Genomic DNA, 19446 nt, shown 5'->3' on the forward strand with positions numbered 1-19446 from the left:
TCTCTGATTGGGGATCATATTTAGGCAGCCATTTCCCCAATGTGTTTGGTGGAATCTTGTTTTGTTTAGTTTAGTTGCCTGTGAGCACTCCAGAATGTCACGTTTCGTTTGTTCTTTATTGCTTTGTTTGTGCTTTATAATAAAGATGTGTAACGCTACGTACGCTGCGCCTTGGTCCAGTTCTTACGACAATCGTGACAGAAGATCCCACCACAACAGGACCAAGCAGCGTGCCCAGGAGAAGAAGATATCCTGGACATGGGAGGAAATCATGGAGGGACACGAAAGCCTTCCTTGAAAGCAGACGCAAGGAGATAAGGGAGGACAGCGATAACGTCAGGGTTCGCGGCCACAAGGAAAGCCCAAAGGACAGCCCCCCCCAAAACAGTTTTGGGGGGGCACACGGGGTGGTCGGAGGAGCAAACCAGAGCCGATCTGGGAGAAGAGGGAGAAATTGGAGGAGAGTGAACGGAGAGAGTCAGAGACCGTCAGTGATTTGATGGAGAAATTGGAGGAGAGAGAAATGAGAAAGTTGGTGTATGATGCACGACATTCGCCCTAAGGAGCGTGTTATCTGTTTGATGCTACCTGAGTCAGCTCTCCGTACTCGTCCTGAGGAGCATGCTAGCAGTCTGGTAAAAACTGTGCCAGCTCCATGCACCAGGTCTCCAGTACGCCTCCACAGCCCTGTACGTCCTGTGCCAGCTCTCCGCACTCGCCTTGAGGAGCATATCATTTGTCCGGTACCATGTGTGCAAAATGGTACCGGACGCACCAAGTCTCCAGTACGCCTTCACAGCCCAGTACGTCCTGTGCCAGCTCCCCGCAGTCGCAGTGTGAAATGTGTCATAGTTCCGGTACAATTTGTGCTGGCTCTACGCACCAGGTCTTCAGTGCGCCTCCACAGCCCAGTACGTCCTGTGCCAGCTCCTCGCACTCACCCTGAAGAGCGTGTCACCAGTCCAGTGCAACCTGTGCCAGTCCCACGCATCAGCCCTCCAGTGCGCCCCCCCAGTCCGGCGTTCTACCCGGCTCCATGGCCGGACCCGTGGTCTGGGTGGGGGCAAAGTCCCGCACCAGAGCCGCCACCGATGCTGGAGGATCCGCGAGCGGAGTGGGTACTTCACCCCGCACCGAACCCGCACCGACGCTAGATACTCACCCGGACCCTCCCCTATTGAGTCAGGTTTTGCGGACAGAGTCCGCACCTTTGGTGGGAGGGGGGGGTACTGTCACGCCCTGACCATAGAGAGCCTTTTATTCTCTATGTTGGTTTGGTCGGGGTGTGACTAAGGTGGGTAATCTAGGTTGTTTTATTTCTGTTGGCCTGGTATGGTTCCCAATCAGAGGCAGCCGTGTTGCATACATTTAATCATTCAACCTATTCCCACTCCACTGCTTATTTCACCAGGCTGCTTATGATGAGCAAGTAAATAAGTCACTGGGTTACAATTACTGTACCTGGATGCAGTACAGTATCCAGGTACAGTAACTAATACAGTACATATTCATAAAAGGACAAGGCAAGTGCAGAATGAGTGCCAATACTAGTTCTGGACTTATTCCTGCAGGAGGTGCTTGGCTATACTGAGAGTAAGATTGTTGTACTTTCAGGAGACTTACTCAGAAAGTTACCATCACATCGACAAAGATAACATAAAGATAAATAAAAAAACTGATTTAAAGATAAAGAAAATAATCAAGACACTACTGTAGTGATGAATCATTATGGAAGCTATTTCAATTTCATGCCATGAGTGACACCATGTGGTTAAAGGTGATAGCTCACCTGATATATATATGTGTGTGTGTGTAGACTTTTTGACAAAGAATTGTCTCATCAATTAATTATTTATAAATTCAGAGCCCATTATAATGGAATAAGCATATCATGCCGGAATAAAAATATTCAGTGATATTGGGGAACAATTTGTGTGACAAGCCAGACACAGTATTAATCCTGTCTCTGCTAGATTAACAAAAAGCTAATATTGACAAATGAGTCTAACAAGTAGATAATAAATGTGTTCATTGCTAATCAAAGTATTATTTAGAGGTTGCTATGAGACAAATCACATTCGAAATTAGTCTCGCCAGTCTCTTACCTGGCCAGAATATTTTTGCTCTAAGCCTCTTCCTAAAGACACTTATATTAGACATTAAGTGTTGTGCAATCTCTATACAGTTTGAGAAAACACAGCCTCTGTGTGCAAGAGTGCAATTATCCCTCAGGCTTTGCTAATGGGTGTAACCCCTAGAGTCGAAGTCCGAGACCCTGAGGAAATCTAATTAGCATAATACAAAATTCCCTATAAAATATGTCATTTTAAGCAAGAGATATCTGTTTTTTTGCATTGGAAGCGTCTCAATCCACCGCTTCTTCCGAGGTTCCACTTCCACATCTTCGGTAAAAGGTGACAGACCTAGAGCGATGTTTGTCTGACCATAAGACATCCCAAAACTGTATTTTCACAATCATCTGTAGCGTTCGAACGGATTGGCCTGCATGACCCCGTGATGGGAAAAACTCCAATGGACATGACGGTGTTCTCCGTTTTGCTCTGACTTCCATAAGTGTCTTGGGACTCATCTGAAGTCGGTCCTGAGGACTTATAAATTGTAGCATCCAAACATTTTGGGCTACACGCTAATATGGCACCTCTGTGGAAAATTGAGACGCTCACGAACACGTACATGTTGGTTTGTTCTAGGATGCACACAGGCTAGGATGCACACAGAATGTCACCCGGTACCAGTTGTAAAAATGTATGGAAGTACTAAATGTACTTCATGGAGACTGTTTATTGTCAAAAATAATGGTTTAAATGCATAAATACAATTAAATACAAATGTTTCCTGATCTTTCTTATATAACTCAGATATAGGACAGACACTTTAGAACAAACATTTTTGGGTGGGACTATTTGTTTTTCCATGTAGAGAATCTGTTATTCAATGTGTTTGTATGGGCTAATAGCAGTGAGGCCAATTTCATTTTTTTATCAAAAAATATTTTATTATAAAAAGAAAATATCCATATTCATAGATTGCACCATCACTCCGTCACGTCATGATATTGTTATACAAGTTCTCAAGCTGCCCTCTAACGGCATGGCCATAATAGTGCCCTAAAGTGCTGATAAGCCCAGTCATTCTGGATGGAGGCTAAATACTGTTCAGTCTAAATTACACTATAGTGCCTGGAGATATGATGACATTGCTAAAGTAGTATAATATTTAATAGGAAACAACTTTGCCAGCATTATCTCGTCATATTTACTTTAGACAGGTGGCAATGTTGTCATTAGCTCGCAAAGTTCAACAAAAGTAGGTAGCAATGCACTATACATACACATGGATTTAGTACTGTAGATATGTGGTGGAGTAGGGGCCTGAGGGCACACAGTGTGTTGTGAAATCTGTGAATGTATTGTAATGTTTTGAAGATTGTATGAACTGCCTTAATTTTGCTGGACCCCAGGAAGATGGGGATCCATAATAAATACAAATACAAACATTAGCTAGCTAAAATCCAGTGGCCTCCCATCAATCTTAGCTAGCTTGCTAACATTGTATTGCATCTAAAGTCAAACTGGTGACATAAAAATGAAGAGAAAAGGATTTCCTATTAATTATTCTCCATAGTTCAGATGTGGTGGGTGTCAGAGACAGAGACATGACCCCAAAGTGGCTTATGGGGGGGGGTTGAACCAGCTACTTTATGACTGAGCAATCTTGGCATCAGGTATATAAGGAACAGCATGGTCTGTAAAGGGTAGGCTCTCGGCTCAACAGTCAAGACTGTTGAGTCACCGGTTTCATTATTGCAATAATTAATTGATATTGAAAAAAGATGATTGTTTGAAGAAATGACCATCTCTCGCACTCGAATAGAATATTCCACCACAGCACTCATTTTCTTTGCATTGACTAGAATGCTCAGTCGGGCATCAATCCAAAATGAATTTTAAAAACAATATTGTGATGAAATATGCAACACATGAATATCTTAGTAGAACCCCCCTCCACTCCCCTGGCTTCAGCAGGGCTTTGACTGTAATGCGTTAATTGACCTTGAATCCCACAATGCCAGTTTGCCAAAAGAAAGAGCCCTGTGACTGCAATGCTATTCTGTGGCAGTTTGACGGTAGCTTGGATGAGTGTACTAAAGATGAGGAATTGTATATTTTATCATGTATATTACTTCTCTACTAAAACGGATACCTTTAAAATGTGTGAACTTCTAAAATTGATCTGTAATGAAATGTTTTGCTTGGGGCAAAATATACATTCAAGAAACAAAATAATACATTTGTTGTGGCAAGGTGGGGATTATGTTGCATATTACACTTTTTAAGCTGGTGACTTAGTTTAACTTGTAATCATAAGCCTACTTAATTCTATAATCAAGTACTTCCCATGATGATTTGGCAACATTCAAAGGTGGGGAGCAAAGTGGGTGTTTGTTCAAAACTACCATGTCACAACACAACTGATTGGCTCAAACGCATTAAGAAGGAAATAAATTCCACAAATACATTTTTAACAAGGCACACCTGTTAATTGAAATGCATTCCAGGGGACTACCTCATAAAGCTGTTTGAGGGAATGCCAAGATTGTGCAAAGCTGTCATCAAGGCAAAGGGTGGCTACTTTGAAGAATCTCAAAAATAAAATATATTTTGATTTGTTTAACACTTTTGGTTACTACATGATTCCATGTGTTATTGCATAGTTTTGATGTCTTCGCTATTATTCTACAATGTAGAAAACAGTAAAAAAAAATTATAATAATTGAATGAGTAGGTGTGTCCAAACTTTTGACTTGTACTGTACATGTTGAACTTCTATCCTCTTAGGCCAGGGGCACAATGTATGAATTTATGGTTGGATCAGAATCTTCGTTATAATCATTGGCCAGTCCAGAGAATTAAGTAAAACCACAAGTCCAAATCCCTATCTCCATCGATGGCTAATTTAGGAAAACGACAACTTTAGCTAACTAACTAGCCACAGGAAGACGACAACAAAATGAGATGCAACAAATCAAGTTTTTTTTTTTTAATCTGAAGCCAAATCCCTTGACAGTTTTTTATTTTATTTATTATTTATTTATTTTTGGTGCGCCAGGACTATTCAAAGCTAAGCTCACTCAGTTTAGGTCAACGCTGATTGGCAATTATCTTTTGAATTTGTTATCATGGGAGGCCAAATGATCACTGGCTTCCCTTGCATTCAACGCCACGGGCGGCAACAATATCATACCCTTTCTGACCAGACAGCATCAGATAGATAGACAGAGGGGTGCTGTTGCGTTCACTCAGATGCTTTTTTCCCGTGAGATACATTCCACCTCCTGCGAATTGATGGAAATGTATGATCAATTATGTATTTTTTATATTTTTCATTTCTTTGTAATATTTTGGGGAAGCCTGGAATTCCTTGGCATCCATGAATACACACCACTGATGGGTATGCTTGTAATCTTTAAGGACTGGGGAGTTCTTCAGGATAAAAAAGAAACAGAATGGAGCTAAGCACAGGCAAAATCCTTGCGAAAAACCTGTCTCGGTCTGCTTTGCACCAGAAACTGGGAGATGAATTCACCTTTCAGCAGGACAATAACCTAAAACGCAAGGCCAAATCTACACTGGAGTTGCTTACCAAGATGAGATTGAATGTTGTTGACTTAAAGTTTTGACCTAAATCTACTTGAAAGACCATGGCAAGAGCTGAAAATGGTTGTTTAGCAATGATCAACAACCAATTTTCCAGAGCTTGAAGAAGTTGAAAAGAATAATGGGCAAATGTTGCACAATCCAGGTGTGGAAAGCTCTTAGAGACTTACCCAGAAAGACTCCTCTCTGTAATCACTGCCAAACGTGCTTCTACAAAGTATTCACTCAGGGGTGTGAATACTTATGTAAAGGAGATATTTCTGTATTTCATTTTCAATACATTTGCAAACATTTCTAAAAACATGTTTTTAACAGTGGTAGCTAGCCAGTTAGCCCTATTGACTTACTATGGGCTTGTGATCTATGCACAATACAGTGGGTATTGTAGGCAGGTAAACATGCCAAAATTAACACAGAATTAAACGTATCATGAAAAAAAAAAATTGTCAGGCAACATATGACATGTGAATGGGCAGATAGCTTAGTGGTTAGAGCGTTGGGCCAGTAACTGAATGGTTGCTAGATCGAATCCCCGAACTGACAAGGTAAAAATCTGTCGTTCTGAAAAAGGCAGTTAACCAACTGTTCCCTGGTAGACCGTCATTGAAAATAAGAATGTGTTCTTAACTGTCTTGCTTATTTAAATAAAATGTAATTCCGAAGTCATGGTTTATTTTATCTCGCTTCAACTCAAATAATGTCCGCCATTGCATCGATGCATGCTTCAAAATATGTACAAACAGAGTACACATTCGAGAAGTGCCCTCTGTGCTCAGTTTCTCATACTTTGATTTGGACTCATAATACGACCCTCCCATGCTCCAATTTGCATGCACTGTAGTATGCATTTTGAGAAACACCCGTTGTCTTTGGATCATTACACCTACTTTTTCAATTGCTGAGGTGTAATCACTTTTGAGGATTGTAGTGGCTAATTTCTGCATTACCAAATGAGGAGAGTTACAAAATTCACACACCAGTCAGAGTTATACTTATAACTACATCTTTAATAATTAAGATGCTTTTGCAAAAGCACTTTGACTTTCAATGATGCGCTATCTCTAATGAACCATTGAAAGTAACTACACAAAAGTACAAAGATCTTTTATAGCCAAGATACACCCCTCTCAACGTACATGACGAACCACAGATGCATAGAATGGGTCACAAGGTTAAGTTTTGTATGAAAGATATCTATAAAACATAGCAGACAGCAACTGCTGTATCAACAGTGTTCATTGTATAGACCAGTGTCTGATCCTCCTACTCCAAACTGGATCCGTCTCTCCCTGGTACGGTATAGAACAGAACCATTAGCTCATGTCCTCTGGAATGCTCTTTAGGCATTATTATCAAAAGACATCGTAAATCTCCTCTGTCAGTGCTATCTCATAGAGGCCCATCCTCAGGAAAACACACACACATCACACACACACACACACACACACACACACACACACACACACACACATATCTAGACAATGTTCCATTCTGTCCTCTTCCCTTTCTGATATTCTGCATTGCACCAGGGACATGTAAAAGACAAGCCTGACCTCTCCCCTCTCTAGGCCCCAAGTGACTGAGCCCCAGCTGAGGGAAAAGTGCAACTGAAAGACACCAGAGTCCAAAGGGATACATTCTAATGACAATTATCTCACATAAGCATATTATGCAAATAAAACATCTTAATTATCTATGTCACCCAACTAATTCTGATTTAATCTGTCACAGGATACAAGCTCAAGTACACACACAGCACAAGTATGATGCAAATATGAATATTTGAAATATTTTACATGTTGTATTTCCTATTCAACAAAACTGGATGAATAAGTTTGAAATGGCTTAAAGTATATACTTCTAAATATAGTATAATAAATTATAAAACAACTACCTATAAGATTTAATCTTCCTTATAGCTGTAAAAAATGTGAATATTTTCTAAAGATCTCTCTTGATCAAAACATCTGCCCCATTGCTGTAAACGTCTCAGAGCTGTAGCCTAGCCTCCTGAACTCATTAAGAACTCGCCTTTCATCTCGTATCAATCTTGTCCGTCTATCACAAAAATAAAGTGTTTTTTTGTTTAAATCAATTAATTATTTTTGATTAATGGCTATAAATCGATCTCTGAATTTGCTACGGTGATGAAACCACTCTCTCCTGCTGTGCTACGATACGGATTGCAGGTATGTGCTTTGTCAGTGGCTGTGATGTACTGTAGGGTTCAGCCAGGAGTTGATGTTGGCTGTTCCTGTGAGTTTAACAAAAAATAAACATACAACTGATATGCCCCAAAATATATGTTTGTCACGGTTGTCGTAGGAAGGAGCGGACCAAAGTGCAGCGTGATTATCGTTTCACATTTTTATTGAACTGTGAAACTATGCAATACATATAAACTGAATAACAAAACAACAAACCGTGATGCAGAGGTGAAACATACACTCAGACAATCTCCCACAAACCCAGGTGGCAAAAACCCCTACTTAAGTATGATCTCCAATTAGAGACAACGAGGACCAGCTGCCTCTAATTGGAGATCATCCCAAACAAAACCCAACATAGAAATACAAAACTAGAACCTGACAACAAAGAAACTCAACTAGAAAAATCCCCGTCACGCCCTGACCTACTCTACCATAGAAAATAACAGCTTTCTATGGTCAGGACGTGACGTTTTCCTTTACCAAATACTGTATGTATAATATAATGTACTGTAATTTATGTATGCATGAGTACATTGTTGTTTTTTTAGGCTGATGTCACTTGTGAGTTGCACGCTCTAGCTCTGACTCCAACTCTAACTTAAATGAGGTACGTCCCAGACTGTAAGGAGAAATTATTCAACATTGTAGTGAACAGAGATCAATGTGTATGAAACATGTAGGTAACAGAAACACTTGAGTAAATGAGGGATACAAAGTGTATTGAAAGCAGTTGCTTCGAAACAGGTGTGGCTCCAGAGTTTAAGCAAATAACATCCCATCATGCTTAGGGTTATGTATAAAAATTCTGGGCAAGCCATTACTTCTGCCATTATTTTGTCTACCATGGCTATGCCCCGATAGTATGATAATGCCCCCATTCACATGGCGCTAGCGCATAGGCCTATTTATTTCTGTAGCTACACACTCACTCATCACAAATTGTAAGCAAGCTAGTTACATTGCCACCTAGCTCTAAAAAAACTCTAGGAGACATTCTGCCTTCTCCCTACAGTTTTCATCCATTAGTTTCGCCCATGACTGGTTCATGTGAACAACAATCCCGATGCTGTGTTTTAACGTTTAGAATCGTCAATAACCATTGCTTTTGATACGGCTTTCAAAACATATGGCCCTTATCTTTTATCAGCGAGAAAGAATCTTTAGAGTAAAAAAGATACACTTACTGTAGCCGTTTTGCACAGATCCATAAAGCTACTGGGCCTCCATCCGACGAAACCACACTTCTGATACACTTCCGAGTTACACTTACACAAAGGTGTTTGTCGCATGATTGATATTAGCACAGGTGTTCGCTTTTTGTCTTCCGTCTGTTTTCTGTAAACAAGCGCTGTAACATGAGGACACTAACTCTAACCCTATCAAGGTGTTTATAAATCTAACCTTAAGTAAAAAAAATAAAAAATAATCACTCATGCTTCCAAAACCATACAGCAAGCGACTCGTGTTAATGTTCAGATTGAGTGTTGGGGCTCTCAACAAAACTCCCCCGTACAGAAGACACCTTCGTCCAATGACTCTTATGTATAATGTAATGGAACTGAGTAATGATCAAGGGTAATTGCATCCTTAAGACATGATTGACATCGGGAAATGAGGGTGGGCTATCAGTTCAACATTGATAGTTCAACATCTGCTAGTTAGCTAGCATGATTCTTTTTTACTGATTGTGATTGATCTTAAATTATCTTAAATTATAACTTCCTAATATAATATGCATAAGGAAGGGATGCAGTTGGGTCAGAGCAAGGGTTATTGATGCAGTCACTCCTCTCTGTCTTTCTGCCTTTCTCTGCTGCACTTATTTGTAGGGTCGGCTCTAGCCTTTTGGGACGAGATTTGGTTGAAGGGCCCCCCACCTCATTACAAAACATTTTTGAAAAATGTAAGTTTTAAAAGTTGATTTCCTGCAATTCTACACATTTTACCATGAGGTGGAGAATTATTTTTGCACTTTTATAACAAATGTAACACAATTCTAATACTTTTACCACGGGGCAGAGAAAACAATATATATAATAGTTTTACAGCAAATTTCCTGCAAGTCTACCCATTTTGCCATGGTGTGGAGAGACATTTTTGCAGTTTGGGAAATCAGAAGTGGTAACTTTGGATATTTTCTGTGTTAATACTTTTGACGTGCTAAAACTTTTCAGTCTACGTTTTACTCCCCATCATGGCATTGTTTATTAAACAGAAACACCTGCAAAGTTTTTCCTCTTCACGAGTCACGATTGAGCTGAGCCATATAGGTCATCTTTGGCTGTAACCATGGAGCAAATTAAAATAGGGGTGCAAACTTATGTTTTTACACCTACACTTTTTTACCAGCAAATTATCATAATCCACTGGCTCATTTGTTAAGTTTCACAAATTGTTTTGCTAGTTTGCATAAAAAATATATATATGACCATTTTATAAATAGTAAAATTGTGTGTGATATGATTGCATTTTGGAAACCCGCTCCCCCAGAATGAACGGTTTTGACCACGCTCCACTGCTTTGATGGTGCAGCTATAAATCACAAGTGTCTATCTTATAATGAAAAGGCACCTGCAGAATGAAAATTCCACAAACATGTTTATCTATTTTGTGCTTTTATTACATTTGTATTGGTGTTTAGTTTCGTGTCTGATGAGCTCAGGGTGTTGTTGCATAAGTTTGCGGCGTGCATCATAAGCAAAGTCATTGTAGCTTATTATTTCACTTCCCCTAGCTGTGAGAACCATGGCATGAGCACAGGGCTGACTTGACATTGCTGTAGCACCGCTGTATAGCCTGGCGGCAGCCTACTGTACCTGGGATTGCACCGTGTCCATTATAATGTAGAAAAACATCTCTAGTTCAAACCGTTCAATAGTTAGACTATCCACATTACCGGAGCTTCATCTTATTCTTTCTATTTTTATGGCAGATTCGCCACCGCAATTTATGGAACATGACAAAACTTTAACAATAGATGGCAAGGTCAAATATACTGGTTTCCCCTATCCATCTGTGGTGAAGTTCTCCCTAAATGCTTATGACAAATTCAGCAATAGCCTAGCCAGCTGGCTAATACGCTGTAGCAACAGATAACATTAGCTAGATATGCTTAACATGCTAGCGAGCTACACTGACAGCTGTTAGTACCCTACTTGTTGTCATTTATCCACTCCACGTGGAAATTACTAGAATGTTCCCACCCCCAATTCGTGAATATGTATTAGCATCCGGTTTCATTCACCAGGTGGAACCTTCACTTAGAAAGGGGGCCTTTTAAGCAAAATTACATGTTAATATGATCTGAATAAAATTGACTAACAAAATCAATGGGGGCCTCCTGGAAGTCAGGGCCCCTGGGCACGTGTCCTATGTGCCCGGTCAGTATTCAGCCATGATTACCATTACTTAAGTTTAGATTGCTGGCTAGACTAACTACCAATCAAAACATGTACACAGCCAATTGTCAGCTAATTGAGTGACTGACATAACAAGAGAGAAACTGCTGATGCACAATAACATTTTGAAATTGCCCCTGATGTATTTTACCCAACCAGACCGAATATCAATGATGATGTAAAGCAAGTGTTGATCAAATGTTATGCTGCTGTGGTGCTACTGTTGATATTTAAACTAGCTACACACACTTGACCGTTGTCCGCATCTCAAGCCATGCATGTTTGGATACTTGGCGTCAGCAATCTCAGTTAAGGGAAGACTGGGAACAAGCGCAACCAGGTGTTGCAAGTTCTGTACAGGGCAGAACAACAGGCACAACCAAAGGATGGGGGGTGGAGTGGGGATATTGACAACGTCACAACAACTTGTGGGCAATGGGTTCAGAACAATGACAAAAATGATACCACCACCTAAAAGGGTACTTGACAAGTGGGAGGTCAAAGGGGCATGTGCTGGGCACAGGCTCACTCCTACTGTTTCTGTGCACGAACCTGACTGAATGGTTTGATGCATGGCTGTCTCAGTCACCAGATCTCAACCCAATTGAACACTTATGGGAGATTCTGAGCAGCACCTAAGACAGTGTTTTCCACCACCATCAACAAAATACCAAATGGTGTAATTTCTCGTGGAGGTGTTCCAGACACTTGTAGAATCTATGCCAAGGTGCATTGAAGCTGTTCTGGCTCATGGTGGCCCAACGCTCTATGTTACGAACCCCTTTGGCCCTGCAGTCTAGGGGGATGGAAACGAGACCCGTAACATATCTCATGCAAATCACCCCAGTGAAAAAGTAACAGTGAGAACTAAAAACCACAGACAACCTAAATCTACCGTCAAACACTTCAGGTTTATTTTAAACACACGGTAATGGGGTGTGTGGAGAAAAAAAGCTGAGCTGGACCCAAGGAAAGAAATAATAAATATCCAAACAAACCCCTAAGCTAGTCTCGCCTGCTTTAAGAACAGCTAGCTAACTAACCAATAAAATACAGTGGGTGGTCCGCCCAGTTCTAACTAGGGTATTTAGACACTGTTTTCCTATGGGTAATGTAGGCCCATGGGCGACTTGGCTGGTTATCCCCTTTTCCCACCAACAAACAGTCATACACCATAACAATACAATACTCACAGGATAAAAGACAAAGTGACATGTAGGTGCAAAAACAAAAGAGAAATCTCTAGAGACAACTGATTGGGCTTCTTTTAAACCAAGGGAAAGGGGGTGTGATAGGGTAAGGGAAAAGGAGCAGGGGTGTCTTCAGACTGGCGACTGACTGGCGACTGACTGGCGACTGACTGGTTCTCCCCATTAAGCGAGTCGGAGTCGGAGGCCGAGACTTCTCTGGTCTCTACTCCTCCCGTTGTGGGGTCTGAGACGCCGACGGCTCCCACCATTAGCTCTGACAAATTGAAAACCCTAGTCATTGGCGACTCCATTACCCGCAGTATTAGACTAAAAACTAATCATCCAGCGATCATACACTGTTTACCAGGGGGCAGGGCTACCGACGTTAAGGCTAATCTAAAGACGGTGCTGGCTAAAGCTAAAACTGGCGAGTGTAGAGAGTATAGAGATATTGTTATCCACGTCGGCACCAACGATGTTAGGATGAAACAGTCAGAGGTCACCAAGCGCAACATAGCTTCAGCGTGTAAATCAGCTAGAAAGATGTGTCGGCATCGATTAATTGTCTCTGGCCCCCTCCCAGTTAGGGGGAGTGATGAGCTCTACAGCAGAGTCTCACAACTCAATCACTGGTTGAAAACTGTTTTCTGCCCCTCCCAAAAGATAGAATTTGTAGATAATTGGCCCTCTTTCTGGGACTCACCCACAAACAGGACCAAGCCTCGCCTGTTGAGGAGTGACGGACTCCATCCTAGCTGGAGGGGTGCTCTCATCTTATCTACGAACATAGACAGGGCTCTAACTCCTCTAGCTCCACAATGAAATAGGGTGCAGGCCAGGCAGCAGGCTGTTAGCCAGCCTGCCAGCTTAGTGGAGTCTGCCACTAGCACAGTCAGCGTAGTCAGCTCAGCTTTCCCCATTGAGACCGTGTCTGTGCCTCGATCTAGGTTGGGCAAAATTTAAAATGGCGGTTCCTGCATTATTGAAAGAGATTGTGATACCTCACATCTCAAAATTGGGTTACTTAATGTTAGATCCCTCACTTCCAAGGCAGTTATAGTCAATGAACTAATCACTGATCATAATCTTGATGTGATTGGCCTGACTGAAACATGGCTTAAGCCTGATGAATTTACTGTGTTAAATGAGGCCTCACCCCCTGGTTACACTAGTGACCATACCCCCCGTGCATCCGGCAAAGGCGGAGGTGTTGCTAACATTTACGATAGCAAATTTCAATTTACAAAAAAAAAACAATGACGTTTTTGTCTTTTGAGCTTCTAGTCATGAAATCTATGCAGCCTACTCACTCACTTTTTATAGCTACTGTTTACAGGTTTCCTCGTGCTCCTAGATCTTAGTGCCGCTTTTGATACCATCGATCACCACATTCTTTTGGAGAGATTGGAAACCCAAATTGGTCTACATGGACAAGTTCTGGCCTGGTTTAGATCTTATCTGTTGGAAAGATATCAGTTTGTCTCTGTGAATGGTTTGTCCTCTGACAAATCAATTGTAAATTTCTGTGTTCCTCAAGGTTCCGTTTTAGGACCACTATTGTTTTCACTATATATTTTACCTCTTGGGGATGTCATTCGAAAACATAATGTTACATTTCACTGCTATGCGGACGACACACAGCTGTACATTTCAATGAAACATGGTGAAGCCCCAAAATTGCCCTCGCTAGAAGCCTGTGTTTCAGACATAAAGAAGTGGATGGCTGCAAACTTTCTACTTTTAAACTCGGACAAAACAGAGATGCTTGTTCTAGGTCCCAAGAAACAAAGAGATCTTCTGTTGAATCTGACAATTAATCTGGATGGTTGTACAGTCGTCTCAAATAAAACTGTGAAGGACCTCGGCGTTACTCTGGACCCTGATCTCTCTTTTGATGAACATATCAAGACTGTTTCAAGGACAGCTTTTTTCCATCTACGTAACATTGCAAAAATCAGAAACTTTCTGTCCAAAAATGACGCAGAAAAATGAATCCATGCTTTTGTTACTTCTAGGCTGGACTACTGCAATGCTCTACTTTCCGGCTACCCGGATAAAGCACTAAACAAACTTCAGTTAGTGCTAAATACGGCTGCTAGAATCCTGACTAGAACCAAAAAGTTCATATTACTCCAGTGCTAGCCTCCCTACACTGGCTTCCTGTTAAGGCAAGGGCTGATTTCAAGGTTTTACTGCTAACCTACAAAGCATTACATGGGCTTGCTCCTACCTATCTTTCCGATTTGGTCCTGCCGTACATACCTATACGTACGCTACGGTCACAAGACGCAGGCCTCCTAATTGTCCCTAGAATTTCTAAGCAAACGGCTGGAGGTAGGGCTTTCTCCTATAGAGCTCCATTTTTATGGAATGGTCTGCCTACCAATGTGAGAGACGCAGACTCAGTCTCAACCTTTAAGTCTTTACTGAAGACTTATCTCTTCAGTAGGTCCTATGATTAAGTATAGTCTGGCCCAGGAGTGTGAAGGTGAACGGAAAGGCTGGAGCAACGAACCGCCCTTGCTGTCTCTGCCTTGCCGGTTCCCCTCTTTCCACTGGGATTCTCTGCCTCTAACCCTTTTACAGGGGCTGAATCACTGGCTTACTGGTGTTCTTCCATGCCGTCCATGGGAGGTGTGCGTCACTTGAGTGGGTTGAGTCACTGACGTGGTCTTCCTGTCTGGGTTGGCGCCCCCCCTTGGGTTGTGCCGTGGCGGAGATCGTTGTGGGCTATACTCGGCCTTGTCTTAGGACGGTAAGTTGGTGGTTGGAGACATCCCTCTAGTGGTGTGGGGGCTGTGCTTTGGAAAAGTGGGTGGGGTTATATCCTGCCTGTTTGGCCCTGTCCAGGGGTATCATCGGATGGGGCCTCAGTGTCTTCTGATCCCTCCTGTCTCAGCCTCCAGTATTTATGCTGCAGTAGTTTATGTGTCGGGGGGCTAGGGTCAGTCTGTTACATCTGGAGTATTTCTCTTGTCTTATCCGGTGTCCTTTGTGAATTTAAATATGCTCTCTCTAATTCTCTCTTTCTGTCTTTCTCTCGGAGGACCTGAGCCCTAGGACCATGCCTCAGGACTACCTGGTATGATGACTCCTTGCTGTCCCCAGTCCACCTGGCCGTGCTGCTGCTCCAGTCTCAACTGTTCTGCCTGCGGCTATGGAACCCTGACCTGTTCACCGGACGTGCTTGTTGCACCCTCGACAACTACTATGATTATTATTATTTGACCATGCTGGTCATTTATGAACATTTTAACATCTTGACCATGTTCTGTTATAATATCCACCCTGCACAGTCAGAAGAGGACTGGCCACCCCTGGTTCCTCTCTAGGTTTCTTCCTAGGTTTTTGGCCTTTCTAGGGAGTTTTTCCTAGGGAGTTTTTCCTAGCCACCGTGCTTCTTTCACATGCTTTGCTTGCTGTTTGGGGTTTTAGGCTGGGTTTCTGTACAGCACTTTGAGATATCAGCTGATGTACGAAGGGCTATATAAATACATTTGATTTGATTTTTTATTTGACTGGCGACTGACTGGCGACTGACTGGCGACTGACTGGCGACTGACTGGCGACTGACTGGCGACTGACTGGCGACTGACTGGCGACTGACTGGCGACTGACTGGCGACTGACTGGCGACTGACTGGCGACTGACTGGCGACTGACTGGCGACTGACTACTGGCACCTGTGACTAGGGCAGAAGGAGAGAAAACAAATACACACAGGATACCTGTATCCGTAACACTCTATTATGAGACTTTGTGTTTCCTTTATTTTGGCAGTTACCTGTACAGTTTCTGGATATTCTGAGATATGATTCTATGTGTGGTGTGTAAATCAAAATGACATTGAATGAGAAAAGAAACTGCAGTTTTCTTTCCTATTTAGGCTGGTTCCATTCTGCTCTCCCTGCCACAGTTTAAATCAAATCAGCTCCGTCAACTACTACTTACCATGTTTGCTGCCCCTTCCCCAGCCCCTGCACAAACCGCAACACCAGCCCCAACCCCTGCTGGACATTAACCAGGTGAGGTGATGTTACAGTAACCCAGCACTTATTAATTTCATGTCTCAACATTTACAGTAAATTCATAAAGTTTTCAGAACCCTTGACTTTTCCCACATTTTCTTACGTTACAACCTTATTTTAAAATTGATGTATTTTTTCAATTCCCTCATCAATCTACACACAATACCACATAATGACAAAGCCAAAACAGATTTTTTGAAATGTTTGCAAAAATAAATAAAAATTGAAAATATATATTACATTTACATAAGTATTCAGACCCTTTACTCAGTACTTTGTTGAAGCACCTTTGGCAGCGATTACAGCCTGGAGTCTTCTTGGGTATGACGCTACAAGCTTGGCACACCTGTATTTGGGGAGTGTGGGGAGTTTCTAACATTCTTCTCTGCATTTTTATTTTATTTCACCTTTATTTAACCAGGTAAGCTAGTTGAGAACAAGTTCTCATTTACAACTGCGACCTGGCCAAGATAAAGCAAAGCAGTGCGACAGAAACAACCACACAGAGTTACATGGAATAAACAAGCGTACAGTCAACACAATAGAAAAAAAAGAAATTCATGTCCAATGAAGAATGTTGAAAAAAAAGTTTTTGCTTTGTCATTATGGGGTAATGTGTGTAAACTGATGAGGGATAAACAAAAAAAAAACATTTTTAGAATAAGGCTGTAACGTAACAAAATGTGGAAAAAGTCAAGGGTCTGAGTACTTTCCGAATGTATTACATATTAAACTCCCACTACATAAAATAAAATTGATCTTTATATTAATTCATGTACTTTTCTGTCTATCAGAAAAAGTACGTCGCTTGATATCCTGCATCACACAGAATGTTCACCCACTCCACCATTCAGCACTCTGTGGAAATCTACACTTTACACCATGATTTGTAATTCCTTTATGCATTTCTATTCAATCAACAAATTATTATTTCAAGCTCAATTGTATGTCCCTCCATTCCTCTGAATGTTTGTGGAAATTAAAATTAAGTGGTGTGCATTGCACAACTGAGAAATGTAAATAAAGTGTGGTACGTTAGCTATATTGCATAAAATTAAGTTGTACATTACATTTATTGATAACATATGGTTTCAAATTGTAACATTAATTAAACCTAGTGAATACACAACTTACGTTGCATGATGTGTTAATTTAGCCTCCACAATCCCCAAAAACCAGGTGAATTAATCATTTACAGTTTCAAAACTTTTGAACTTAACCAAAGTTTCCTAATACTGATGAGACATTGTTGTTTGTGGGGACTATGGATATATGTATTTTTAGGATTACCCGCCTATTTTCATCACATTTAGGACACGCATTGGATGACAGCACCATCCCTTAAAGCTCATTGGTTGACTGAATGCTCAGTGGTTGACTGTGAACTAAAACGGTCTATAAAAAGCACATTCTAGCTGTTCAGTTGCAATACAGCATCAGTGTCATCTTTAATACCAACTTTTTAACCCTTTTACATCACTTGAACAGATAAGAGGTTCAAAGAATACTGTAGTGGAATTGAGGCATGCGTGTCTAGCTTTGAATTCACTATACGTCTTTTTCATTTCAAGAATTCCATGGTGACCATGAAACTACTAGTCCTAGTGATGTGCCTGATTGGACTTTGTTCTTCCATTCCTGTAAGAATTCTTGAAATACAACATCAAATCCTGCAATTTACACATCAATACATCAAGAGATTGCTCCTTCCACAGATTGTATTGCATTGGAATGAGTAAAAATCTGGGTTTTTTCAATATGATGAGCTTAAGTTCACACTTTGAGTGTTGATTATTTTATACTGTAATATCCTTCATCCTGGGATTTTGTTTGTGTGTGCAGGTGTCTGAGGAACATGATCGAGAGGAGCGCTCAGCTAGTGATGAGGTACAGTGATATTTAGTACCATCTATTGGTATCTATTAGGTATTCTATCTATTAGAGTACTATAGTATGGGCTACTATTTGAATATGATTACTAGTATGTTTGAATCCAGAACTTCCCTGTAACACTGACTCTCTCTATCTGTCCATCTCTCTATCTCGCCACAGATGTTCAGGGGTAATGGGCGTGGTTTGGGAGGGTTTTACCGCTATCAGCCGCCACAGTACCCATCATACTTCCCTTATGCCCAGCCTCCCCAAAGTAACTCCGCCCTGATGGCCCTCCTGCCCTTCCTATTGGCCAGACTCGCTGCCACTCCTGCCGCAACTCCTGCTGCAGCTCCCGCCCCCGCCCCAGCTCCTGCCGCCGCCACACCAGCCCCAGCAGCGGGTGGAAAATGAGATGGGCGACGCCAGAGGAACCAGAGAGAACTCTGACTCCCATGTCTCCACCTTGTTTATTTCAAATATGTTGATATTAGCTGCTGTTCAAAGCTGATTATTCCATTATCAATAAATGAATTAAGTTAAGATCCGTCATTGTGTATATGTTTGTCTGTTGTTCTGTATAATTTACAGAAAAGGGGCAATTCTATTTGTGATGCTTTCAAAACAGGAGTGAAACTTCTCTGACATAAGGTGGAAGGCTCTACAAGTCCAAATACAAGTATGAAATCCCCGAAATGCCTGAAGTAGTTATCAATTGCAGGGTATTTGGTGTTTCCAAAAAGGGGTCAAAACCCACCACCAAATTCTCTTGCATTGCAGATAACAAAATATGTTGTCCTCTATTTGGTAGCTAATAACAAGACCATTTTGACAGACACTTTGAAAATGGGTTACAACATAAAACGTTTGAACTTCAATATGATGTCAGGTACTGTACATATCTTTCTCTAGCGCTGAGAAAGTAACAATATTTAATAGTAGCCTAGTATACAATTTCCCCGCTTAATTTGCTTTAACATGTTGATTTTTGTATCGTTCCTGATTTGAATTCAATCAATATCCGAAGTTCTACAGTAAATTCCTAAAATATTGTGATTTGATATAAAAACC

The 19446-nt window shown here is 41.3% G+C and overlaps 1 protein-coding gene across 1 annotated transcript; it reads left to right on the top strand.

Moving 5' to 3' along the window:
* The first annotated feature begins 17946 nt into the window (after positions 1 to 17946).
* On the top strand, positions 17947 to 18916 carry LOC106602790 (uncharacterized). Its single transcript, XM_014195648.2, has 3 exons — positions 17947 to 18143; positions 18346 to 18390; positions 18556 to 18916. Exons 1-3 carry the CDS (start codon positions 18081 to 18083, stop codon positions 18787 to 18789), a joined length of 342 nt encoding a protein of 113 aa, XP_014051123.1. The 5' UTR covers positions 17947 to 18080; the 3' UTR covers positions 18790 to 18916.
* Positions 18917 to 19446: the final 530 nt, after the last annotated feature.

This window comes from Salmo salar, chromosome 04 (genome assembly GCF_965601325.2).
Source record: "Salmo salar chromosome 04, fSalSal1, whole genome shotgun sequence".
Taxonomy (NCBI): Eukaryota; Metazoa; Chordata; class Actinopteri; order Salmoniformes; family Salmonidae; genus Salmo; species Salmo salar.

Excerpts from the sequence above, each read along its gene's own strand:
- LOC106602790 (XM_014195648.2), top strand. The coding sequence starts at position 18,081 with ATGGTGACCATGAAACTACTAGTCCTAGTGATGTGCCTGATTGGACTT. Across the intron at positions 18,144-18,345 it reads GACTTTGTTCTTCCATTCCT|GTGTCTGAGGAACATGATCG; the intron begins GTAAGAATTCTT and ends TTGTGTGTGCAG. Across the intron at positions 18,391-18,555 it reads AGCGCTCAGCTAGTGATGAG|ATGTTCAGGGGTAATGGGCG; the intron begins GTACAGTGATAT and ends ATCTCGCCACAG.